The 26,401-nt window shown below is 44.7% G+C and overlaps 1 protein-coding gene across 2 annotated transcripts in view; it reads left to right on the forward strand.

The window, feature by feature from the left end:
• The window catches only part of LOC138102746 (transcription factor RFX3-like), a 243,462-nt gene that overhangs the window by 91,688 nt on the left and 125,373 nt on the right, over positions 1 to 26,401 (forward strand). For both annotated transcript variants that reach the window (XM_069000496.1, XM_069000497.1), the window contains exon 4: positions 15,886 to 16,135. In XM_069000496.1, the coding sequence (XP_068856597.1) occupies positions 15,886 to 16,135 (250 nt within the window). The remainder of the gene's footprint in view (positions 1 to 15,885; positions 16,136 to 26,401) is intronic.

The following is a 26,401-nucleotide window of genomic DNA, read 5'->3' on the forward strand; positions in this document are numbered from 1 at the left end:
CGCTCATTGGTTTTGCCCACTGCTAAGGCTTCATATCTTTTGCTGGTTGGTACATACAAGGAAGGGGAGTGAAGCAATATCCTGTTCCCATGGTTCACCAAAGACCATGGTGCCTCCTTCTCCAAGGTGCTGTGTGTTTGCCACTGCAGCTCTTTGTCTGGTAATCCTTGGAGGTCAGTGACATGGGGTCCTAGTATTTATTCTTGCAACACCTCAAATAGTACTCTGTTTCTTGTTCCCCCTTGTAAAGGCCCAGAAAAGCTGACTTTAGTCGTGGGGTGCATCCTCCTGCCCTCCTCCCCAGGCTGCACTATGATCTGAAAAATGCTCATTAGGCCTTGGCCTTGACTAACTGCACTTGGACTAAGCCCCTCTTGAGCTTATCAGAAACACTGTCTGTTCCCAGGAACTAACAACTCAGCTTATTCTGTGATTTCTCTTTTTTAACAAACAGCCTTGGAAACTTATTTTTCTTGCCTGAAAAACAACCCAAGTAGAATAATATTTTTGTTATTGGACCTTCAAAAAAAGTTACTGACTCGAATTGCAGCCAGGATGGAAAATTACTATGACTAAAGCCCATTCTCCAACAACCCTATAAACAGCAGTCCAAAGTGAGACCCTTTGAGCTCTTGATTCCCAGAAGATAAGGGGCTAATGTGTATGTCTCAAACACTGATAACCAGATGGCTGTGGAGCCAACCAAGGACTCGCCACCGTGAGAAAAAACAAGATTTGGCTTGAGAAGGGGGGCCATGTGGAGGTAAGGCAGCACTTTTCTGGGATAAACATCCTTGTTGCAGTTCCTGGAGATAAGCACAGCACAGTACAGTGCAATCACAGGAATGAGGCCAAGAAGTGGGCATGGACTATAGGGGGAGATTAAGACCACCAAAGACCCCTGAAAGCCCTCCAGATCATTTCCAGAAAGGTCTGAAAGAATGGACTGTGCATGAGAATTAATTTGCATAGAAAGCAAGAAACCTGTCTTCAGGGCAGAGAAACCTATCCAGAAAAATGTACCCATCCCCCAAGCCCGGGTAGTGCCCCCAGGACCCTGGACATCTCATCATCTGGACCAATGCTGCTGGACTGATGCTGAAACCAGGATTATAAGATGGATGAACACTGAAACCAGAACTGACATCCCATCAGCTGGATTGATGCTGGAACCAGGACTGGTGATCTCTTTTTATCTCTTTCTTTTTCTCTTTCCCTCTTTAATCTCTTCCTTTCTGTTTTTCCTTTCACCCTACCCCTTTATCCAAAACCCACTGCTGTGTGCTTATATAGTAGGTCAGGGACTAACATACCAAATTCCATGCCAAGTGTGTAATTTACTAATAAAACTTTCTCATTGTTTGCGGACCCTCTGACTTTTGCCTTTCCTTTCGAACACAAGCATTTATGAATCTTAGGTGCTCCCTTCCCCATAAGGGTGGGTCTTCACACCCCTCCCTAATACAGCATAACCTAGTGACTTCCTTCTGCATCTCCTCCACCCAGGAGCGTGATGTGCAGTTTTTACAGCCCTCCACCTGGACAGCAGCTTCCCTGATAGGAAGCTCGGTCTGGGTGGCTGCCTCCACTCATTCCAGGCTAGCCTGGCTAGACAGCCAATTCCTGCCTGCTGCAGAGTACAGCTCTCATCTGGTCTCTACCACCATGTTTTCAACAATCCCAAAGCACTGCCTAAAAAGGTCCTATGATTCCCTGGAGACCTCAAGCTGCTGGATAGGCTTGCACAGCCAACAGCTATTTGGGGTGACCATTTGGGCTGCAGCACAGGACTGTGTTAGCAGAGCAGACAGCAGTCCAACATCTAGTAGGATGTGCTGCCTTTCTCATGCACCCTTCTGCTTGAACTGCTGCACAATCTCTTGCGCCATTCCTCTCAGGCACTGTTCCCTACAGCACCACACCCTGGTCACTGGCACTTCCTAGGGGCCAGTTACATGTGGATTCCTGTGGTTTGAAGTGGCTGCACCAACAGTGGGGATCACCCAACTCTCTCATGCCCCTCTTATGAGACCTGTTGCCTGCCAGCCAGTCCCTACACACACACACAGCCCAAGGGTATTGGGGGCCCAGAAAGCTCCTCAAACACCCTCCAGGACTTCATAAGCATCACAGTCTTCTCAGCACACAGCAAATACTACTGCTGCTGCTACTACTGCTATTGCTGCTGCTGGCATTGGCTTCCCATGGTTCGAACTGGCTGGGGAACAGCCACCACCACCCAAGCAAATGGATCTCCAAACTGAAATGAAACACAAAATGGAAGTACACAGAAGGTGGAAGCAGGGACAGACTACTTAGGACAAACAAAAAGATATTGCCCATACATATAGCAAGACAGCTCTGAAGATTGTCTAGTGCACACCCCTCACCCCCTGCCCAGCTCAAAGGAGATAGAAGACTATCTGCACTAGTTTTATACTTTTTTGGGCAATAGTGGATGCTCTGTGAATCTTAAAGATTCCTTACTGAGATGCACTGAAGGATCCATTTGCCATCCAGACAAAAGAACCAGAGGCCACTGATGTGTTAGAAACCAACAGAGACACACCTGTGACATGCCACAAAGGAATTAGGTTGTGTTCCTCTAAAAAGGTGACAAGGTCAATAGGCCCACTAAAGTGCCTCTATAGCAATGCATGTAGCATGGATAACAGACAGGAAAAGATGGAAGCCTCTGTGCACCTGGAAAGCTATGATTTAATTGCTATCACTGAGATTTGGTAGGACAAATTGCATGACTGGAGCGCTGCAATTGATGGCTAAAAACCATTCAGAAAGCACAGGCAAGGAAGAAGGGGTGGAGGCCTTCTATGTAAAAAAAAATGGATTGACTGGAGAGAGTTGTCTTTGAAAACCAGTGCTGAATGGGTTGAGACCTTTTGGGTAAAAATAAGGGAAAAGCCAACAAAGGAAACCTCATGGTTGGTGTTTACTACAGGCTTCCTGATCAAGGTGAGGATGTCAATTAAGCATTCTTACTTCAACTGCAGGAAGAATCACGCTCACAGGCTCTGATCCTCCTGGGGAACTTCAACCACCCTGACACCAGCAATCTCTCTTCCCACAACCTTAACCTCAAGGTCTATATCCAAGACAGGGAGGAAGCAGTCCCTCCCATCATAGGAGAAGATCGGGTTTGTGACCACCTAAGAAACCTGAGCATACATAAATCCATGGGACCACACAAGATGCATGCCAGGGTCCTGAGGGAATTTGCTGATGTGGTTGCTAAGCCACTGTCCATTACATTTGAGAAGTTATGGCAGTCAGACCACATCCCCGATGACTAGAAAAAAGGAAACATTGTGCCCATTTATAAAAAATGTTAAAAGGACCACCCTGGGAACTACCAACCAGTAGACCTCACCTCCGTGCCCAGTAAGATCATAGGACAGATCCTCCTGGAATATATATTGAGGCATACGGATGACAGGGAGGAGATTAGCACAGCCAGCATGGCTTCACTAAAGGCAAATTGTGCATGATTATTTTAGTGGTCTTCTACAATGGGGCGACTGCATCAGTGGAAAAGGGAAGAGCTATGGATGTCATCTACCTGGACTTCTGTAAGGCCTTTCAAATGGTCCCCCAAAATATTCTGACCACTAAATTGGAGAGATATGGGGACTGTTAGATGAATTTGCTGGATGGCTATGTCCAAAGAGTTATAGTCAATAGTGCGGTGTTCAAGTGGAAACCAGTGACAAGTGGTGTCTGTCAGGGGTCCATATTGAGACCAATGCTGTTTAATATCTTCATCAATGACATAGTGAGTTTGAGTGCACCCTCAGCAAGTTTGCAGATGACACCAAGCTGAGTGGTGCAGTTGACATGGCTAAGGGAAGGGATGCCATCCAGAGGGATATTGACAGGCTAGAGAGGAGTGGGCCCATGCAAACCTCATGAAGTTCACCAAGACCAAGTGCAAGGTCCTGCACCTGGATAAGGTCAATCCCCAGTGTCAATGCAGACTGGGGATGAATGGATGGAGAGCAGCCCTGAAGAGACGGACTTGGGAATATGCTGGTGGATGAAAAGTTGGTCATGGGCTAGCAATGAGTGCTTGCAGCTCAGAAAACCAATCACATTCCGGGGGGTCTGTCTTGGGGTGACTTTATGATGTGTATCCCATATTGCTGCCCTATGCCCAGAAATTAACTTTGTGCCTTTCTATGCCTCTAAACTGAGCCTGAAAGGGGGAAGGAAAAACTGAGCAAAACTTTTTCAAAGCAGTTTGCAGCTTGTTCAAGGTCACACAGAGATAGCAACTTTTTTTTCCCCAGCTGCGGCAGGGGAGGGGGGAAGCACCTGGCTTGCTGTTTCCAGAGTCAGTTCTTTGGCCAGTTGTTCAGCTTCTTTTTCTCCGGAGAGAGACTGAGAGTTGAATTTTTTTTCCCTTCCCTGGAATTTCAGATTTTCTCCCTTTTCCACTGGACTGCTTCAATATTAGAACACATTGGGAGGACTTTCCACCAAGCGCAGAGGGCCTGGCCCTGGGCCAAGCCTCAGCTCCGAGGAGACCAAAGGGAGGACTCTAACACTTTCCCAGGTTTTTCCTCCACAGAGAGAGATTTTATTATTTATCATTATTCTCCTTTTCCCATGTGTTTGTTAAATAAATAGTTTTTATCTCTTTCACTTTCCTTTGAGGAAAATTTATTTTCCCCGAACCTGGTGGGGGAGGGGTGGTGACCTGCCTTCTCTCAGAGGATATATTTCTAAATTTGGCCAAACCGGAACAAATTTAGTGGCGCCCAACTGCGTGGCTTGAAGGAAAGTGAAAAAACCTGTAGTAATCACATTTTGGTTTGAATTTACTTATTCTGTGTTGGGGTAAAGTAGTCACCATGCTGGTTGAGTTCATAATGTCTCTCTGGCTTGATGTATTCATGTCTTTCTGGTCTTCAGGCTTCATTGAGGTATTAGTGCTTTTTTGGTCCCTAGGGTTGTTTGCCTATCCACAACTTGCTCAAATCTTGTCCCTGATATGTAAATTTTACAGAGCAGGGAGACGAATCAGGATTTCCCTGTTCCTGTGCTCGGTGATAATGATTTATAAGAAGTTAACAGAGGTACAGGCAGCTGTTCAAAGTGTATATGATAAGTGGTCTCTCCGTCCTAACCCCAGTCCTAGCTTCAGTAGCCTGTTTTGGGAATTTATTAGTAATTGCACCCAGATTGTTAGAAGAGGAGGAGACGGGGTTTCCCTTCCCTTTAAATTTGATAGGTTAGCTTTTGAGAATGTTCAGTATCCCCTGGATGTTAAAGAGACCACCCTCCTGGTATTTAATCTGGTAATCTTCCTCTATGTGGTTCGCAGCTTGTCTAGAATAAGAGCTCAGATTTCCAGGGTGACTGATGAGACACCTGACCCAGAGGTGGAAAATCCTGAGTGGTGTGGGGAATGGGAGGACATCGGCCAAACCCTAAAGAAATTCTCGGACCCGATAGTTTGGGATTTCCTGTCTGAACAAATTCAGAAACCAGCTGAGGTGGGGAAATATCTGAAAAAGAAATACAATGAAAATTCTGATAAAAAGATCTTTCAAATATGTCGGGCTTTGGCATATGCCTATCGCACACTGCAGCAGGTAAAGGTAGAGAGGCAGGAAGATAAATCAGTAAAGCCTGCAGACACCCCAGTCACTCAGGCTGCAGATAAACCAGACAGCAAGCCCAAACCAGATGGAGAGTCTAAGCCATTGACAGTGGCTCCTGTCAAGGGGAAAAAACACACAACCAAAACTGATCATCCAGTGAAAGATGAGGATAATGCAGGGGAAGGAACCTCAAAAGATGCAGGGGAAGGAACCTCAAAACCACCAACGGACTCAGGCACAGAAACCATTACTGAGTCCATGTCCATAAAAGACCTTCACAGCCTAAGAAAGGATTACACCCCACGGTCCGATGAATCCATAATAAGTTGGATGGTCCGTATTTGGGATGCGGCAGGTGATGATGTGATGCTGGACGGTGCTGAAGTGAGGCATTTGGGATCCCTGTCACATGATCCAGTGATCGACCAAGCAATGAAAAGGGAGGCTGACTCTGCCAGTCTCTGGAGACAAGTTTTGACAGGCGTGACTGAAAGATATATGTGCGTAGATGATCTCTACATGCAGCAAACCCAGTGGAATACCATAGAACAAGGGATCCAGTGCCTGAGAGAACTAGGGGTGGTAGAGGTTGTCTTCACAGATGACCCAGGATTGAGGAGTCCAGACCGGGCCAGAGTTAATCTATATATATGGCGAAAACTCATACGACTTGGGCCACAAGAATACACTTCTGCTTTAGCAATAATGAAACCGAACTACGGTGCGAATGAGACTGTGTGGGATATGGCAGTGAAGCTCCGAATATATGCAGACTCTGTGCATGGCCCAACACATGCAAGAATCGCAGCCGTGGAAACACGTATGCAGAAAATGGAAGATGAAATGAAGAAGAGTCACCAGGAGATTAAAGAGTGCCTTCTCTGCGGACGTTCCCCAGAGAGAAGGAACATCCCACAAAGTGAGCTGTGGAAATTTGTGTGACAGTGGGGAACACAAGAAGAGGTGGGGTGGACAACCCACCTCTGCTCTGGCAGCACGAGTGCATGAATTGAAGAAGCGCAAGTCTCAGAAAGGAAGTTCTACCAAAAAGGAAGTAGCTCCAGTTGCCTGTAGCCAAACTGCCGGAAATGATGGAAAAAGACGATGGCATGTCCAATTCCCATGAAGGAACCTCTAAGATGCAGGCCCAGGGAAAGAAGGATAACCAGGCATAGAGGGGCCCTGCCTCTAGCCAGGTAGAGGTCAGGGAAAACCGTGTTTTTTGGACTGTGTGGATTCGTTGGCCTGGTACATCAGAACCACAAAAATATGATGCCTTGGTTTGTAGAGAAATGGCTGAGTGAACAGGGACATGTATACATGCACAATCCAAGCTATATTAGTGAACTGTCCTTGACTAGAGGAAAAAAGAGAGGAGCAATGCTGATGTGGCAAGCCAACAGGATGTTGCGGAGGGGGATGCTGACCATAGAAAGAGAAAGACTTATGTTAGTCGCGTGCATATTGATCTCTAACCAATCGCTTGCTATTAAAGGCCGCGTGAACAGTAGCAGTAACCCAATAGTATGGAGCTTGCTTATGCGTGCTTGGGGAATTAGGGTATAACTATGGGTCTAACAATAGAATAAACGGAGTTCCATCATATCTCTATGAGAAGCATGGTTCATCCCGGCAGATCTCTGGCTATTTTGGTTGACACTGGTGTGCAGTGTACAATAATCCCATTGCAACATGTGGGGGTAGAATCTGTTTCTATTTCTGGTGTAACAGGTGGATCACAAAATTGGACCTTGGTGGAAGCTGAGGTGAGCCTGACTGGAAATGAGTGGAAGAAACACCTCATTGTGACTGGCCCAGAGGCCCCGTGCATTTTGGACATAGACTTCCTCCGGAATGGGTATTTCAGAGACCCAATGGGACTCAAGTGGGCTTTTGGAATAGCTGCTGTGGAGACAGAGGGCATTAAGCAATTGAACACTTTGCCTGGACTATCAGAGAACCCATCTGCAGTCGGCCTTCTGAAGGTGGAAGAACAAAGAGTACCAATTGCTACCTCAACAGTGCATCGCCAACAGTACCGGACAACTCGAGATGCTGTGATTCCCATCCACACGATGATCCGTTAGCTGGAGAGCCAAGGGGTGGTCAGCAAGACCCACTCACACTTCAATAGTCCCATTTGGCCTGTGCGCAAATCTGAAGAAGAATGGAGATTGACTGTGGACTATCATGCCTTGAATGAAGTGACTCCACCATTGAGCGCTGCTGTGCCGGAAATGCTGGAGCTCCAGTATGAGCTGGAGTCCAAAGCAGCGAAGTGGTATGCCACTATTGAAATGGCCGATGCATTTTTCTGCATTCCTCTGGCAGCAGAGTGCAGGCCTCAGTTTGCCTTCACCTGGAGGGGTGTGCAGTACACCTGGAACCGACTGTCCCAGGGGTGGAAGCACAGTCCCACCATCTGCCATGGACTGATCCAGACTGCACTAGAAAAGGGTGAGGCTCCAGAACATTTACAGTACATTGATGACATCATTGTGTGGGGGAACATCGCAACAGAAGTGTTTGAGAAAGGAGAGAAAATTATCTGGATTGTCCTGGAAGCTGGTTTTGCCATCAAGAAGAGCAAAGTCAAGGGACGTGCTCAAGAGATCCAGTTCCTGGGAGTGAAATGGCAAGATGGACGGCTTCAGATTCCCACTGAGGTCATCAATAATATCACAGCAATGTCTCCACCAACCAACAAGAAGGAAACACAAGCTTTCCTAGGTGCCATAGGCTTTTGGAGGATGCATATTCCTGAGTACAGCCAGATTGTGAGTCCTCTTTACCTGGTTACTCGCAAGAAGAACGATTTCCACTGGGGCCCTGAACAGCAACAAGCTTTTGCCCAGATCAAGCAGGAAATCGCTCATGCCATAGCCCTTGGCCCAGTTAGGACAGGACCCGAAGTGAAGAACATGCTCTACTCTGCAGCTGGGAGCCATGGTCTGTCTTGGAGCCTTTGGCAGAAGGTGTCTGGTGAGACTCGAGGTCGACCACTGGGATTCTGGAGCCTAAGCTACAGAGGGTCTGAAGCCAACTACACTCCAACAGAGAAGGAAATCTTGGCAGCCTATGAAGGAATCCAAGCCATCTCAGAGGTAACTGGCACTGAAGCACAACTCCTCCTGGCACCCCGACTACCAGTGCTGGGGTGGATGTTCAAAGCAAAGGTTCCCTCTACCCACCATGCCACCAATGCCACATGGAGCAAATGGATTGCTCTCATCACACAGCGCGCCTGTATCGGGAAACCAAATTGCCCTGGGATTTTGGAAATAATCACAAATTGGCCTGAAGGTGAAAACTTTGGACTCACTGATGAAGAGGAACAAGAACAAGTGACACGTGCTGAAGAAGCTCCACCGTACAACCAACTGCCATCAGAAGACACACACTACGGTCTTTTCACTGACGGTTCTTGTCACATCGTAGGGATGAAACGAAAGTGGAAAGCAGCCGTATGGAGTCCCACACGACGGGTTGCAGAAGCTACTGAAGGAGAAGGTGGATCAAGCCAACTCGCTGAACTCAAAGCTGTTCAACTAGCCCTGGACATTGCTGAAAGAGAGAAGTGGCCAAAGCTCTACCTCTACACTGATTCATGGATGGTAGCCAATGCTCTGTGGGGATGGCTGGAAAAGTGAGAAAAAGCTAATTGGCAGCATAGGGGAAAACCAATCTGGGCCACCGAAGAGTGGAAAAACATCGCTGCTCGAGTAAGAAAGCTGGTTGTGAAAGTCCGCCATGTAGATGCCCATGTCCCCAAGAGTAGGGCTAATGAGGAACATCGTAACAGTAAACAGGTAGATCAGGCTGCAAAGGTAGAAGTGTCACAGATAGACTTAGATTGGAAACATAAAGGAGAGTTGTTCCTAGCTCGATGGGCCCATGATGCCTCAGATCATCAAGGCAGAGATGCCACCTATAAGTGGGCACGAGATCGAGGGGTGGATCTAACTATGGACAGTATCTCCCAGGTCATCCATGACTGTGAGACATGCGTTGCGATGAAGTAGGCCAAGCGGGTGAAGCCCCTGTGGTATGGTGGGCAGTGGTCCAAATACAAGTATGGGGAGGCCTGGCAGATTGATTACATCACACTGCCTCAAACACGCCAAGGCAAACGCTATGTGCTCACAATGGTAGAAGCCACCACTGCATGGTTGGAGACCTACCCTGTGCCTCACGCTACAGCCCGGAACACCATCCTGGGCCTTGAAAAGCAAGTCCTTTGGAGGCATGGTACCCCTGAGAGAATTGAATCTGACAATGGGACTCATTTTAAGAATAGCCTTATTAACACCTGGGCTAGAGAACATGGCATTGAGTGGGTGTACCATATCCCTTACCATGCACCAGCTGCAGGCAAAGTGGAACGGTGCAATGGATTGTTGAAAACCACTTTGAAGGCACTAGGTGGGGGAACTTTCAAAAACTGGGAACAGCATCTAGCAAAGGCCACCTGGTTAGTTAACACCTGAGGTTCCACCAATAGAGCTGGTCCAGCCCAGTCTGAATCCCTGCATACAATAGATGGAGATAAGGTCCCAGTAGTGAATGTCAGAGGTCTTTTAGAAAAGACTGTGTGGATAAATTCTGCCTCAAGTACAGACAAACCCATCCGTGGGGTTGTCTTTGCTCAGGGACCTGGTTGCACATGGTGGGTAATGCAGAAAGATGGAACAACACGTTGTGTACCACAGGGAGATCTGATTGTTGTGTGAAAACCATCTGTAATGTGAAATGCTTGTATACCCCTGCTTGCTGATTGTCACTGTCACTGTTCATACATAGCTGTGTATATATATATGTATGTATTGATGTGTGTGTTTAGGGTTAGAATATATTAGTTTGGGCATTAAGCCAACAATATGGGATAAGGGGTGGAATTTCTTGGGGTGACTTTATGATGTGTATCCCATATTGCTGCCCTATGCCCAGAAATTAACTTTGTGCCTTTCTATGCCTCTAAACTGAGCCTGAAAGGGGGAAGGAAAAACTGAGCAAAACTTTTTCAAAGCAGTTTGCAGCTTGTTCAAGGTCACACAGAGATAGCAACTTTTTTTTTTCCCCAGCTGCGGCAGGGGAGGGGGGAAGCACCTGGCTTGCTGTTTCCAGAGTCAGTTCTTTGGCCAGTTGTTCAGCTTCTTTTTCTCCGGAGAGAGACTGAGAGTTGAATTTTTTTTCCCTTCCCTGGAATTTCAGATTTTCTCCCTTTTCCACTGGACTGCTTCAATATTAGAACACATTGGGAGGACTTTCCACCAAGCGCAGAGGGCCTGGCCCTGGGCCAAGCCCCAGCTCCGAGGAGACCAAAGGGAGGACTCTAACACTTTCCCAGGTTTTTCCTCCACAGAGAGAGATTTTATTATTTAGCATTATTTTCCTTTTCCCGTGTGTTTGGTAAATAAATAGTTTTTATCTCTTTCCTTTGAGGAAAATTTATTTTCCCCAAACCTGGTGGGGGAGGGGTGGTGACCTGCCTTCTCTCAGAGGATATATTTCTAAATTTGGCCAAACCGGTACAGCTTCATAAAAGGAAGTGTGGCCAGCAGTTTGAGGGAGGTGAATTCTCCCCCTCTACTTCACTGTCATGAGACCCCACCTGGAGTACAGCATCTGGTTCTTTTAGAGAAAGTCCAGAGGAGGGCCACAAAGATGATTAGAGGGCTGGAACATCTCTCATAAGAGGAAAGATTGTGAGAGTTCATTTTTTTTCAGCCTGGAGAAGAAAAGGCTCCAGGGAGACCTTATTGCAGCCTTTCAATATATAAAGGGGGCAGAGAGGCACTTTTTGCCAGAGCTTGTACTGGCAGGACAAGGGGCAGTGGCTTTAAACTGAAAGAGGGAATGTTTACATTTAGATTTAGGGATCAGGAGCATAGCTGAAATGCTTGTACACCAATGCACTCTGTATGAGAAACAAACAGGATGAACATGTTGTAGTGGGTTGACATTGGCTGAATGCCAGGTGCCCAACCAAGCTGTTTTATCACTCTCCTTCCCAGTGGGACAGGCAAGAGAAAATAAGATGGAAAACAAGTAATAGGTTGAGATAAGGCAGTTTACTAAAGCAAAAGCAAAAGTTTGCATGAACATAAGCAGATTAAAAAAAAGTTTATACTCTACAGCAAGTGATGTTTAGACACTTCCCAGGAAGCAGGGCTTCAGCACATGAAGTGGTTGCTCTGGAAGGCAAACATAAATAGCGAATGCCCACCATTCTTCCTCCATCCTTTAGCTTTTATATCTAAGCTGACATCATATGGTATGGAATATCCCTTTGGTTAATTTGGGTCATCTGGCCTATTTGTGTCCCCTCCCAGGATCTTGCCCACTCCCAGCCCCTTGATGGGGGGGGGAGGATGTTGGTGAGACAGCCCTGATGGTGTGCCAGCGCTGCTCAGCAGCAGCCAAAACACTGGTGTGTTATCAACACCTTTCCAGCTCCCAATGCAAAGCACAGCACTGGGAGGGCTGCTATGGGAAAATGAACTCTAGCTCAGCCAGACCCAATACACGTTTGAACGACCCTGTCTAGGTTTGAGACAAATTGGGAGGAAACGTCTGGAATGAACGTGTCCTCTAATAGAAAGCAGGTGTCAGCAGCCCCTCCTCCACTCAGGTTTGGAAAGACATTTCTTGGAGGAAAGTGAAAAAAAAGCAGCTGTTTATTTAACAAGCAGGGTGCATGCAGGCACGAGAGAATGAATAATATTAAATAATAAAACCTCTTGCTGTGGAGAAGACCTGGTAGATTCAGAGTCCTTTCTGTAGGTGTGGCTCTGCTCTCCCCGGAGTTGGGGTGTGGTGTGGGCCCCTCCGGGCCATGGTGTGGGGCCTCCAGGTGCTGGTGTTCCAGACTGGAACAGAGTTCCAGGAGAAGAAGAAAAAGCCACAGTCCCAGAAAAACTTTCTTGCCTCACCTAGCAGGCTAGCTAAAAAGCAAAAGATTTTAACTTTCCGTCTCTCTCCTGAGAAAAAGGAGCCGAGAGCTGGGGAAAAGCAGGAAGGTGCTTCCTCGACTCTGCAGCGGTGAGAACGCGAGTGTATGTGTCCTTGAACATAAACCGCACTGAAGAATTCGCTGGGCTTCCCCCCCTTTCTCTCGGGCCCAGCTTAAAGGCACAGAAAGGCACAGAATTCATGTCTGGCATAGAGCAGGCGATAGGGGATACAGCATCATAAAGTCACCCCAAGACAGTCTATTAGGTCTATTATGAGTTATTTATTGAATAGATATGAGGTAACAGACAAAAGGCCTTAAACAGAGTTACTTACTATACATTATAAACTAAAAGAACTACTAGTAGAGTACATAAAACAGTGCATGACATAAAGGTACCTATATTATAGCTAGCAAAGAAATAGTATAGATTAGGAGTCAATGTAACTTACTACCAAATTTATGATAGTGTACAGAGTCCTTTTACTCAACTGCCAGGAGAGTAACCTAAAACTCACGGTAGAAGAAAATAGTAGGAGACGGGACTCCGCAGTGATGGCGAATTCTTCCCACAGCGACCTCAGCCTGTCTCCCCTCCGATCCCGAGAGCGAGAGAGAGCTCGAAGCTGAGTCCATCCCCTCGCCCCCCAGCCAGAATCTCATGGTATCTCTGCCCTTCCCAAGAGAAAAGCCCCCGGCTAAGGGGCTGCAGCCAGCTGCACCCCTTCCCCCACCTTGGCCACTTCCTTTGTCTCTCTTAAGTACCGGTTGTTATTATCTCTTAGCAACAAATGGGAGAAAATTCCCTCAGAGAACAAGAAAAAAAAAAAGAAAAAAATCCTAACCTCCAACAAAATTAACTGGTTAATGAGGCCCAAAGGTTTAATAGTTGGAAAGAATTGTGGAAAATTGCTGCTGTTCCTTTGACTTTTTTACTCCCTTCACAAACTCTTTCATAAATTGTAGTTCTATTTTAGTTTTTCCTTCTTTTTCATAATAACACTGTACATATTGCTGTCCAATTTAAAATTTCACTCTGCTGAACTAACTGAATGTCTTAAAATACAAATGAGTTCAGAATTTCAAGTTTCAGCCAGAGAATTTCAGTGAATTTGAAAACAAAGCAAAGCATTTATAGGACTCTTGTATATAGGACCCTCTTGGCTGACATTTTTTGTCATGTTTACAGTTTTGTAATGTACACAGTTGATGTGGTTTAACCCCAGCCAGCAACTAAGCACCACACAGCTGTTCACTCACTCCTCCCTCCCTGCAGTGGGATGGGGAAGAGAATTGGGAAAAGTAGTTTGACAGTTGGACTTGACAATTGTTGAGGTTGACGGTTGGACTTGATGATCTTAAAGGTCTTTTTCAACCTTGATGATTCTATGGTTCAATGATTCTATGAATAGTAAACCTCATGGGTTGAGATAAAGAAAGTTTACTAAGATAAAAAAAGGAAGAGAAAAGAATAGAATATACAAAACAAATGATGCAAAATGCAATGGCTCACCAGTTGCTGACTGATGCCCAGCCCATCCCTGAGCTGTGATTCCAGCCCCCCGGTGAACTCCTCCCAGTTTATATGCTAAGTATGACATCACAGAATGTTATGGGTTGGAAGGGGCCTTAAAGATCATCTAGTCCCAAGTCCCCTGCCATAGGCAGGGAAACCACCCATTAGATCAGATTGCTCAAGGCCTTATCCAACCTGGCCTTGAACACTGCCAGGGTTGGGGCATCTACAACCTCCCTGGGCAACCTGTTCCGGTGCCTCACCACCTTCACAGTAAAGAATTTTTTTCTTATGTCTAACCTAAATTTCCCCTCTTTCAATTTGTACCCATTACTCCTTGTCCTATCACTACAGTTCCTGATGAAGAGTCCCTCTCCAGCTTCCCTGTAGGTCCCTTCAGATACTGGAAGGCTGCTATGAGGTCTTCATGCAACCTTCTCTTCTCCAGGCTGAATAGCCCCAACTTTCTCAGCCTGTCTTTGTAGGTGTCAGGAAAATTAATCCACAAACACCAGAGGTTTATGACCAAAAAGGAGACAGAGGAGTCCTGTTACTTCATTCGAATAAATGGAGAGGCCATGGGCATTTCCCATGGGGTCTCTCAAATTGTTGGAGGATGCAGCCTCCTTTTTATCCTAATTTCCTGGCTGCATTTCCCTCTCTCTTTCCCCATTGACTGAGGTACTTGAGAGGTACAGATGTCCTTCTAATGTGTACTCCCCCCCCACACACACATTTTTCTTTTTCCTTGTGTCTCTGTTCTTTTTCTCTAAGTCCAGGGATTTAACACGGTCTTGAGTGAGTAACAGTCTGTGTCAATTAGTGAAATCCCTATGGAATTTATGGTTCCTCACATTGCTTCTTTCACCTCTTAGTATCTGGCTTTATCTACCAGCAGGCCCACTGTTTGTAAAGACATCTCCTTCTCATTCCTTTCATAGGGGAGGTGCTCCAGTCCTCTTATCAACTTCATGGCCTTCCTCTGGACTTGCTCCAACAGTTCCATGTCCTTCTTATGTTGAGGGCACCAGAACTGTACTCAGTACTCCAGATGGGGTCTCACAAGAGCTGAGTAGAGGGGGAAAATCACCTCCATCAACCTGCTGCCAAGTCTCCTTTTGATGCAGCCCAGGATGTGGTTGGCTTCCTGGGCTCTGAGCTCATACATAGAATATCGTTTGGGTCAGCTGTCCTGGCTGTGCCCCCTCCTAGCTTCTTGAGCACCCCCAGCCTTCATTCTGGCAGGACATGAGAAGCTGAAAAGTCCTTGACTTAGTATAAGCACTACATAGCAACAACTAAAACATCAATGTGTTATCAACATTATTCTCATCCTAAATCCAAAACACAGCACTGTACCAGCTGCTAGGAAGAAAATTACTTCTATTCCAGCTGAAACCAGTATACAAAATAAATGTCATATAAATAAAAATCCAGCTTTAACTGGAGGATTTAAAAAGTTAGAACAATTTTTAAAATTACTATATAATATATTAATACTTGAATGAGATCTTCCTCTCACATCTTCAATTTTTGTCATGCTTTTCTCCACTCATCTCTAGATGGGGCTAAAACCATTTTCTTTTAAGTTTAATGAATACTTATTTTAACAGAGTCCAAGTTAATTACTCAGTACTTTGACATATGAAATGTTATTTTGTGTAGATGCAGGGGGTTTTTGCCAATCCTATTAAGTTTGATTATAGCAACTGTACACTCTTTTCTACAGTGATGTTTCCCTCACTTAAAGAATTCAGATAAATAACTACTACTTCTTTTATTTTCTTTTCCTGAAGTCGAACAACTTATCCTTACACGGAAACCCAGATGTATAGCCAAAACACTGGGGGAAATTACTTCGAAGGAAGTTCTGCACAGGCAACTACAGTGGTCTCCTCTCATAGTATGGTGGGCACCGGAGGGATTCAGATGGGTGTTGCAGGAGGACAGCTCATTAGCAGCTCAGGAGGGACCTATCTGATTGGCAATTCAATGGAAAATTCTGGTCATTCAGTGACTCATACAACACGGGCCTCCCCAGCTACAGTAAGTACTTCAGAACTATGTTAAATCTTTGGGGATATTTCTTAATCACTATGATGTTCTGGCATGCTGACATGTTTCTGTAGCAAAAAGCATATTATGTTGGCAGAATCAGTAATACATGGCTTTGTCTTGCAAATATTTACATTTAGTTTAACTCTGTACATATAAATAGTACAGTGCTGTCATGGTTTAATCCCAGCTGTCAACTAAGCACCACGCAGACACTCACTCTCACCCAGTGGGATGGGGGAGAGAATCAGAAGAATAAAAAGGAAAAAACTCATGGGTTGACATAAAAGCAGTTTAATAATTTTAAAATGGAAACAATAGTGATAACACTGATAGGAATAAAAAATTATAAGGAAAAGAAAAATATAACAAAGAGAGTACAAATAAAATCCAAGAAAGACAAGTGATGCAAATGAAAGCAATTGCTCACCAACCGACTGAGCCAGTCCAGCTGCCCAGTCAGTCCCCAAGCAGTGGCACCCCTGCCAATGTCTCCCCTAATTGTATTGCTGAGCATGACATCATATAGTATGGAATATCCCTTTGGTCAGTTAGGGTCCCAGTTAGCTGTCTCAGCTGTGTCCCCTCCCGACTTCTTGTCCACCCCCAGCCTACTCACTGGTGGGGCAGCGTGAGAAGCAGAAAAGGCCTTGACTCTGTGTAAGCCCTGCTCAGCAATAACTAAAACATCCCTGTGTTATCAACACTGTTTTCAGCACAAATCCAGAACACAGCCCCATACCACGTACTGTGAAGAAAATTAACTCTATCCCAGCCAAAACCAGTGCAGTTCACTGGGGATGCTTGCATGCATAAGAATGTAGATGAGATTGAAAATCGTGCTGCAACCTCCTTTCAGGTAGTTGTAGAGCGATAAGGTCTCCCCCGAGCCTCCTCTTCTCCAGGCTAAACAACCCCAGCTCCCTCAGCCCCTCTCCTCATATGACTTGCTCTCCAGACCCTTCACCAGCTTCCTTGTCCTTCTCTGGACACACTCCAGCACCTCAATGTCTTTCTTGTAGTCAGGGGCCCAAAACTGAACACAGTATGGGCAGGGACATCTTACACTAGATCAAGTTGCTCAAAGACCTGACCAACCTGACCTTGAACACTTCCAAGTATGGGGCATCCACAACTTCTCTATGCAACCTGTTTCAGTGTCTCACCACCCTCATTGTAAACAGTTTCTTATGTCCAATCAAAACCTACCCTCTTTCAGTGTTCAATCATTGCCCCTTGTCCTACTGCTACAGGCCCTACTAGAAATTTGTTTCTGTCTTTCTTATAAGCCCTCTAAGTATTGAAAGACTCCCTAGACCCTTCTCTTATCCAGGCTGAACATCCCCAACTCTCTGTCTTTTCTCATAGAAGAGGTGTTCCAGCCCTCTAATCATCTTTGTGTCCCTCCTCTGGAACCACTCTAACAAGTCTTGCTTGTGCTGGGGACCTCAGAGCTGAATGCAGTACTCTAAGTGAGGTCTCATGGGAGTGAAGTAGGGAAGAAGAATCACCTCATTTGACCTGCTGGCCATGCTTCTTTTCATGCAACCCAGGGTGCGATTGTCTTTCTGTGCTGCAAGTGCACATTGCCAGTTCATGGCAAATTTTTCATCCACCAGTATATCCGCAAGTCCTTCTCCTCAGAGTTGCCCTCAATCTGTTCATTCCCCAGTCTGTATTGATACTGGGGATTGCTCTGACCCAGGTGCAGTAATTTGCACTTGGCCTTGGTGAACTTCATGAGGTTTGCATGGGCCCACTCCTCAAGCCTGTCAAGATCCCTCTGGATGCTACATAGCAAGTCAACTGCATCACTCAGTTTGGTATCTTCTGAAATCTTGCTGAGGGTGCACTCAATCCCACTATGTGTTACATTGATGAAGATATTAAACAGTATTGGTCCCAGTATGAACCCCAGAGGGACACCACTAGTCACTGATCTCCATTTGGACATGGAGCCATTGACTGTAACTCTTCAGAAGTGGACATCCAGATAGTTTCTTATCCATCTAACAGTCCATTGATCAAATCCATATCTCTCCAAGTTAGTGGCCAGAATGTTTTGGGGGACCGTTTCAAAGGCCTTACAGAAGTCCAGGTAGATGACATCCATAGCTCTTCCCTTTTCCACTGATGAGGTCACTCCATTGTAGAAGTCCACTAGATTAGTCAAACATGATTTGCCTTTGGTGAAGTCATGTTGGCTGTGTCTCCAATCACCTCCTTGTTTTCCATGTTTTGACATACACAGAATCATGGAATGGGTAAGTTGGAAGGGGCCACTGGAGGTTGACTAGTCCAACCTCCCTGCTCAAGCAAGGGGCCTAGAATACATTATTTAGGATTGCATCCAGACAGTTCTTGAATATCTCCAGGGAGGGAGACTCCACAATCTCTCTGGGCAACGTGTTCCAATGCTCAGTCACCTGCACAGTAAAGTTCTTCCTAATGTTAAGTTGGAACTTCCTGTGTTCCAGTTTCTGCCTGTTGATTCTCCTCTTATTGCTCAGCACCACCAAGCACAGCCTGGCCCCATCCTCTTGGCACTCTCCCTTCAGATACTTATATACCTTGATAAGATCCCCTCAGTCATCTCTTCTCCAAGCTGAACAGGCCCAGATCCCTGAGCATTTACTCATAAGTGAGATGCTCCAGTCCTCTAATCATCTTTATAGCCCTCCACTGGACTTGGTTGAAGAGCTCCATGTCTCTCTTGTACTGAGGAGCCCAGAACTGGACACAGCACTCCAGGTGAGGCCTCACCAGGGCTGAGTAGAGGGGCAGGATCACCTCCCTCTACCTGCCGGCAATGCTCTTCCCAATGCACCCCAGGATACCATTTGCCTTCTTGGCCACAAGGGCACTGCTGGCTCATGGACATCTTGTTGTCCACCAGGGCACCCGGTTCCTTCTCTGCAGAGCTGCTTTCCAGCAGGTCACCCCCAGCCTGTACTGGTGCCTGGAGTTATTCCTCCCCAGGTGCAGGACCCTGCACTGACCTGTGTTGAATTTAAGACAGTTCTTCTCTGCCCATATCTCCAGTCTGTTGAGATCCTTCTGAATGGCAGCATAGCACTCTGGAGTATCGGCCACTCCTCACAGTTTTGTATGGTCAGCAAACTTGCGGTGAAGGCACTTTATTCCTTCATCCAAGTCATTGATGAATAAGCTAAATAATACTGGACTCATTACTTTTCAGGACAATGTGTTTCATGATCTTACCAGTCACGGAGGTGAAGCTGACTGATTGGTTGTTTCCAGGATCCTCCTTTTTACCCTTTTTAAAAATGGGTACAATGTTCCCCTTTTTCCTGTCACCAGGGTCGTTTCCTGACTGCCATGACAAATATAATGCAGAATGACTTGGCAACTGTATCAGCCAATTCTCTCAGGATCCTGGCATGCATCTTGTTGGGTCCCATGAACTTGGTGCATGCTCAGGTTCCTCTGGTAGTCACAAACTGATCTTCTCCTATGATGGGAGGGACTTCTTTCCTCCAGTTATTGCCTTGAGGTTTGGGGCTTGAGAGATGTGGGAAGAGAGATTTTCATTGAAAACTGAGGCAAAAAAAATTGTTGAGTACTTAAGCCTTTTCCATATCGGTTGTCACCAGTTCTCCTGTGCTATTTATCAGGCTGGATAGGAGAATACATTTTCTTTAATCTTTCTTTTCTGGCCAATGTACCTGTAGAAGCCCTTCTCAGTCTTCTCATCCCTTGCCAAATTCAGTACCAGCTGTGCCTTAGCTTTCCTGATTCTATCCCTACACATTTGGGCAGCATCCCTATATTCTTTCCAGGTTCCCATGTCCCTGTTTCCACAGCCTGTGCATTTCCTTCTCATACTTTAGGTTTGACCAGGAGGTCCTTACTAGGCCATTCTGGTTTCCTGCCTTCCTTGCCTGATCTCTTGCATGTGGGAATCAAGAGCTCTTGTGCTCTAAGAATAATGTCCTTGAAGAGCTGCTGGCTCTGTTCAGCTCCTTTATCCCTGAGGGCAGTTTCCCAGGGAGTCGCATCAACTAATTTCTTGAACAACTGAAATTTTGCTCTCTTAAAATTCAAAGTCCTGACTCTACTCTTCACCTGGCCCATATTCCTCAAGATTGTGAATTCCACCAGGGCATGATCACTGCAGCATGGGCTGCCACCAGTCTTGAGAACTCTAATTAGTTCTTGACATCTCTAATTAATTTAAGGGTCTTGATATATAGGGTTCAACTCATACAAGCACTAATCAATTGAAACCTAAACAGTTCAGCTTAAACTGTGATGTCAAACACATGCTGTTTTAAATTTACTAGAAAGTAGAAATAAACCAGGTAAACTAGACCAACACACCAGTTCAATTTTTCTTGTTTTGTACCTGGTACATTTCACTTTTAATCCTAATTCTACCTGCACCATCATAATATTTTTTCATACTTGTATAGAGAATTTAAGAGATCACAATAATATGTAGCCAGACCTGCTTCTTAATGTAATACTCATCAAATGTATTCAAATATTTTGAATTAATTTTGAATAATTTTCACATGAAGACAAATGAACCAGGCATAGGGCTTCTTATAACCTCTGACACTTTTGCCATATCAAGATTTAGTTCTGTTTCACTGTTTACAATAAACAACTTCATTTTGTTTTATTCACTGTCATTAATCAAATAATTACATTTTTGTAACTAGCAAATTAGAAGTAACATTGATAAGATTTTAGCTGTTCCTGATAATTCTACTAATACATTGTAGCAATTTGAAATTATATTACATGTATCCTACTTGAATGATGAGCCTGGGTAGGTTACTGATGGTTAATGTCAGGATGGGCAGCTACAGCAAAGACTAATTAGAAAATTAACTGCCCTATAAATCATAGAATTTAAATCACCCTGCACTTTTTACTATATGTAAATGTTTTAAGGATTGTTCTGATAAAATTTGCATTGTAATACCAATGTTTTCTAATGTCAAAACTTCCAAAATGTGTATATAGTTATTAAATTAAAAAATGTATTATGCTTGTCAGCCTGGAAGGAACTCCCATCTATTAGTTCTGTTTTTTCTAACAAGCATTAGGGTTGATCTGCAATCACTGTTATTCATCAGTCATCATTATCCATAGGAACTATTGACTCAGAAATGTATCCTATTTCAGTCATGCTTGTGTGCATCAAAATGTACATGGAAATAAAAACAAAGCCAATATGAATTAATTAATTAGTTCATACTTCTGAATTAATTAATGAATACTTCTGGTACTAAGTACAATTTGCCAAGCATTCTCCTGAGGGAAAAGAAAGCATGGCACCTTTCTAAAATTAACCATTTGATAATGGAGTGGGAGAAAAAGAATAACAGCCACAAATAAGGAGGACCAATAGTAATCTAAAATCCTGATAATATAGTTTTGGAGGAAGTATAGTTATTTTATGAGAAAAAAAATATAAAAATGTGTAAGCTTCCATAGCCTTATTTTAAGCTGGAGTAGTTTTGATTTGGAAAGTAGTTTGAAATAAGATTTTATTTATTCAAACAGCCAACCTCTTTCCAGGTAAAGGAATTTTTTTCCTTTTTCCTCACCCCTCTGGTAATTGGCAGCACAGTTTTTATAGCTGGATTCATCCTAAAATGAACAAACTGTTTCAGATTAAAAAATCAGTGATACATGGATCTTTATGTTATATTGGAAAATTAAATTACCTAGTCTGACCTTTTAATCATACAGGCCTGACATTTTTATTCAAATCTTCTTCTGAACACAATGACTTCTTTTGTGAAAAAGGCATTCAGTCTAGGTTTCCAAACACAAGAAAGTGAATGTTTAATTAGTCATTCAAATGTTCAAGTACTATCACTGTTAAAAATGTTGGTCAATTATGAATTAACTAGTGGGGTGGAAGTTTAGAGGATTTGGGGGGTCATGTACTCTCATTAACCTCTGTCCCCCAAGACTCTGCCTCCTGATTTGTTCTGCTCCATATCTGTGAAGCATCATGGCTTGTTTCTATCCCTTCCCAGGAAAAGAGATAAGTTTCAGTGTTGCACAGTAGACAGAATTTTATATATATGTCCTCCTCTGCCCCGGGAGCCCCATACAGCCCCCACTGAATTTCCAGAAAATCCCCATGAGACTAAGGTCAGATACACTTGCACCATTTACATTCTGGCCTCATATGCTTATATTGCTCATTTCTCTCTAGCTTTCAGCCATTATCTTTTGTTGTGTTAAAAATTTTAAATTGCATTTAAAAATTAAATTTAAAAAGCCCTGTAGCACTTAGTATTTTGTTTCTAGTTTTGCCTCTTAATGTATTTATTCAGTAGATCACATACCTATATGAGCATGTTATATTTAGTGTATTCTTTGCAAACAAATTGTTTCTGAAATAACTCTTTGTGGTGGGTTGGCCTAGCCACCAGGTGCCCACCAAGCCACTCTCAATCCCACTCCTCAACAGTCTGTTTTGCCTCTGACGATAATTGGTGAGTGATCTCCCTGTCTTTATTTCAACCCATAAGCTTTTTGTCATTTTTTTTTCTCCCCCTGTCCAGCTGAGGAGGAGGAGTGTTAGAGCAGCTTGGTGGGCACCTGGAGGCCAGCCAAGGTCAACCCACCACACTTTCAAAGGCAAATCAGATTTGACTTGGTGAAATTATTTTAATTTATTGCAAATTAAACAGAGCAGGATAATGAGAAATAAGAACAAATCTAAAAACACCTTCCACCCACCCCTCCCTTCTTCCCAGGCTCAACTTTGCTCCCAACTTTTCTACTTCCTCCCTCAGAGCAGCACAGGGAGACAGGGAATGGGGGTTGCTGTCAGTTCATAACACTTTGTTTCTGCCTTTTCTTCCTCTTCATGTTCTTGTCCTGCTCTAGCATGGGGTCCCACCCACAGGAGACTGTCCTTCATGAACTTCTCCAATGTGGGCATTCCCACTGGCTGCAGTTCTTCACAAGCTGCTCCAGCGTGGTTTTTTTCTCCATGGGATGCAGTCCTTAAGGAATGGACTGTTCTAGCATGGGTCCCCCACAGAGTCACAGGTCCTGCCAACAAACCTGCTCCAGCATGGGCTCCTCTCCACAGGCCACCATTCCTGCCAGGAGCTTCCTTTAGGGCACATCCACCTTGTCCATCGTGGGGTCCTCCACGGGCTGCAGGTGGATATCTGCTCCACTGTTAACCTTCATGGGCTGCAGGGAAATCTCTGTTCAGATGCCCTGGAGCACTTGCTCCCCTCTTTCTTTACCGATCTTAGTGGCTGTACAACTTTATTTCTCACATATTCTCACTTCTAGCTGCCAGCATGAAGTTTTTTTTACCCCTTCTTAAATATGTTGGGACAGAGACTAGCAACATCACTGGCCCAGATTTGGCCAATGGTGGGTCTGTCTTGGAGCTGGCTGGAACTGTCTGACATGAGAACAGCTTCTAGCGTCTTCTCTCAGAAGCCATCCCTGCACTGCCAGGTCTACTAAAACCTTGCCACATAAACCCAATACACTCATATGGAAAAGTATTCTCATTATTAAAAATTGGTCAAAGGAACACAATGACGTTTTGTATCCGAGGTATTAAAAATTTGATATTGGAGATACCTCTGAATCCCTGAAGTGAATTTCTGTCTGTTCTTTTTCTTTTTTTCTGTAAAAATGTATAAAGTAGGTCAAACATGACTAGCCACTGCTATCATTATAGTTCAAATCTTAGTGGCATGGTGTTAGCACTTTTCTAGAGTAGTGGATTTCTGTGTGTTTGTTGTGGTTTAACCCCAGCCAGCAACCAAGCCCCACGCATCCACTCGCTCACTCCCCCACTAACGCAGTTCTTAGTGCCCAAAGCACGAGCGCTGGCGTGCCCCAGGTCAGAGACAGTTCAGCTGCATTACTTCTGCCCGTCGCAGAAGCGACTTCGGCATCAGGAAAAGAGCTGCTTGCTGGGCTAGCTAGCTGGCTTCTCTGCAGAGGGAACACAGCAGGAGCCAACGGTATCGGCTCACGTTAGCTCGGAGACAAAGGAAGAGAGAGGCCGTTGAGGTCTGACGCCTAACAGGTTTATTGTTAGAAGTTTCGCAACCTGAACAAGCTCGGAAGGCTGGAATACGATGGGATGGGAATGATGGGATAGTCCTATTACCGCAGGCCTGGTTCCTACAGTATATCACCGTGTCCCGCAGCCATAGGGAGGAGGAGGAGAGAAGATCCAGCAGGCAGGAATTGTGCAGCAAGATTGATTTATTTAATTATTTTGCAAACTCTTTTATAGACTTTTTTTCTTCATAGTCTAATTGGACAAAGGACCAGCCACCCCTTGGGGGTGATTGGCTAAAATCCTAAAACATCCATTGTCAAAATATTTTTCTACTATACCATAAACAAGACTTTTCAAGGTTGCAGGTGTCTTGGTTGTTTACATTCCCTGCTACCTCTTCTGCGTGAGAGAAAAGTCTCTCATGGACTTTGAAAATAGCAAGAAAATCCTTGCTAGCAGCATTTTTGTACCTACATAGTCCCCTGAGGCTTGTCCTCAGTTTTATAGGGAATTGGAAAACTCTGGTGAAAGGGGAAAACAACCAATGAGTTACAAGCCAGGGGGAGGATACAATGTAACAAGAACCACTGGGGTAAACCGAGAGGCGGGAGTTATAACAGAACCAATGAACAACCGAGTAACCGAGAATTTTCCTGAACCGGGGGAGGTGGCTTGGACCCGGGCACCACCCAAGGGGGTGTGGCTTAGGTTTCTGAGCCGCCCATCAACCCACCCTCTGAGTCTACCTCTTCGGGAAACTCGATCCAGGGGATGGGCTGGGATTGATTGGCATCACATTGCCCCAGCCCCGCAGTGGGCTGGGTCACACCAACACCCCACCAGCAGGATCAGGGAGAGAATCGGAAGGGTAAAAGCTGGAGAACTCATGGGTTGAGATAAAGATGGTTTAATAGGGAAACTAAAAGCCACGCACACAAGCAAATCAAAACAAGCAATTAATTCACTGCTTCCCATGAGCAGGCAGGTGTTCAGCCATCTCCAGAAGAGCAGGGCCCTATCATGCATAACAGTGACTTGGGAAGACAAACGCCATCATTCCAAATGTCCCCCTCCTGCCCTTTCTCCTTCTTCCCCCCACTTTATATACTGAGCATGATGTCATGTGGTCTGGAATATCGCTTTGGTCACTTGGGGTCACCTGTCCTGGCTGTGTCTCCTCCCAACTTCCCACGCACTCCCAGCCTTCTCGATAGTTTGGTAGTATGAAAAGCAGGAAAGGCCTTGATGCTGTGTAAGCCCTGCTCAGCAATAGCAAAAACATCTCTGTATTATCAACACTGTGTTCAGCAGAAATCCAAAACACAGCCCCATATCAGCCACTGGGAAGAAAATTACCATACCTCAGGCAAAACCAGCACGGTGTCTAATTAAATAGACTGTTCTTAAAGCGCCAATTGATCTCTTGCAAATTGTCTTGTCATATTTTTTTCTGAATTTTTAAAAATAATTATCTGAACTTTCTGTTTTGTTTCTCAATCCTGATTTCCTCATGGGACTAACTCTTGTGGAAGCATACAGCTCTTGCTATATGCTTTTTAGCTCAGTGTATTGTGCCTGTTTTAGAAATCCTATTTAAGCTTGCCAAGGTTTTGGGGGGATTTTTGAGTCTGTACCATAACTGGCAGATCAACTACAGGGCAGCTTAGGGGTTTAGAATCTCAAGTGTATGAAAAAGGTGAGGTATACAGACTACTCTTTGATTTCTAAAAAGGGATTGTATTGAAGAAAAAGTGTGGAATTGATAATTTGACCAGCCATTTGAAACATCCAATAGGGAAATAAAAATGGACACTGAATTCTTTTGAGAACTTAGGGAGAAGGGAGTCATCTGGTATAAACACCAAACATTTTGAATTTTTACCAAGTCATGGATGTTATGCATGCTTCTGCTCCATATGTTGGCCCCATATGTTGTTTTCTGATCATAAGAAATATTTATATTCATCAGTCAATATGCATCCCCTGTGCACCTGCACAGTACTAAAGATAACTGTGCTGTGTTTATTGTAATGAAATTTAATGGATGGTGATAGCATCTGAAATACCCTCACATCAACATCAGAAAACAAACAAAATAATTAACATCCCCATTCATTTCTCCCAGCTTTCCTATCTGATTGGGGACAGAAAAGGAGTCCTCAGGCTAACTAAACATTTCATCTGGGAAAGGTGTGAATTTTGGAGGCCATTATTTTCTTGAACTT

Source organism: Aphelocoma coerulescens (genome assembly GCF_041296385.1).
Source record: "Aphelocoma coerulescens isolate FSJ_1873_10779 chromosome W unlocalized genomic scaffold, UR_Acoe_1.0 ChrW_unloc_scaf_1, whole genome shotgun sequence".
In the NCBI taxonomy this organism is placed as follows: domain Eukaryota; kingdom Metazoa; phylum Chordata; class Aves; order Passeriformes; family Corvidae; genus Aphelocoma; species Aphelocoma coerulescens.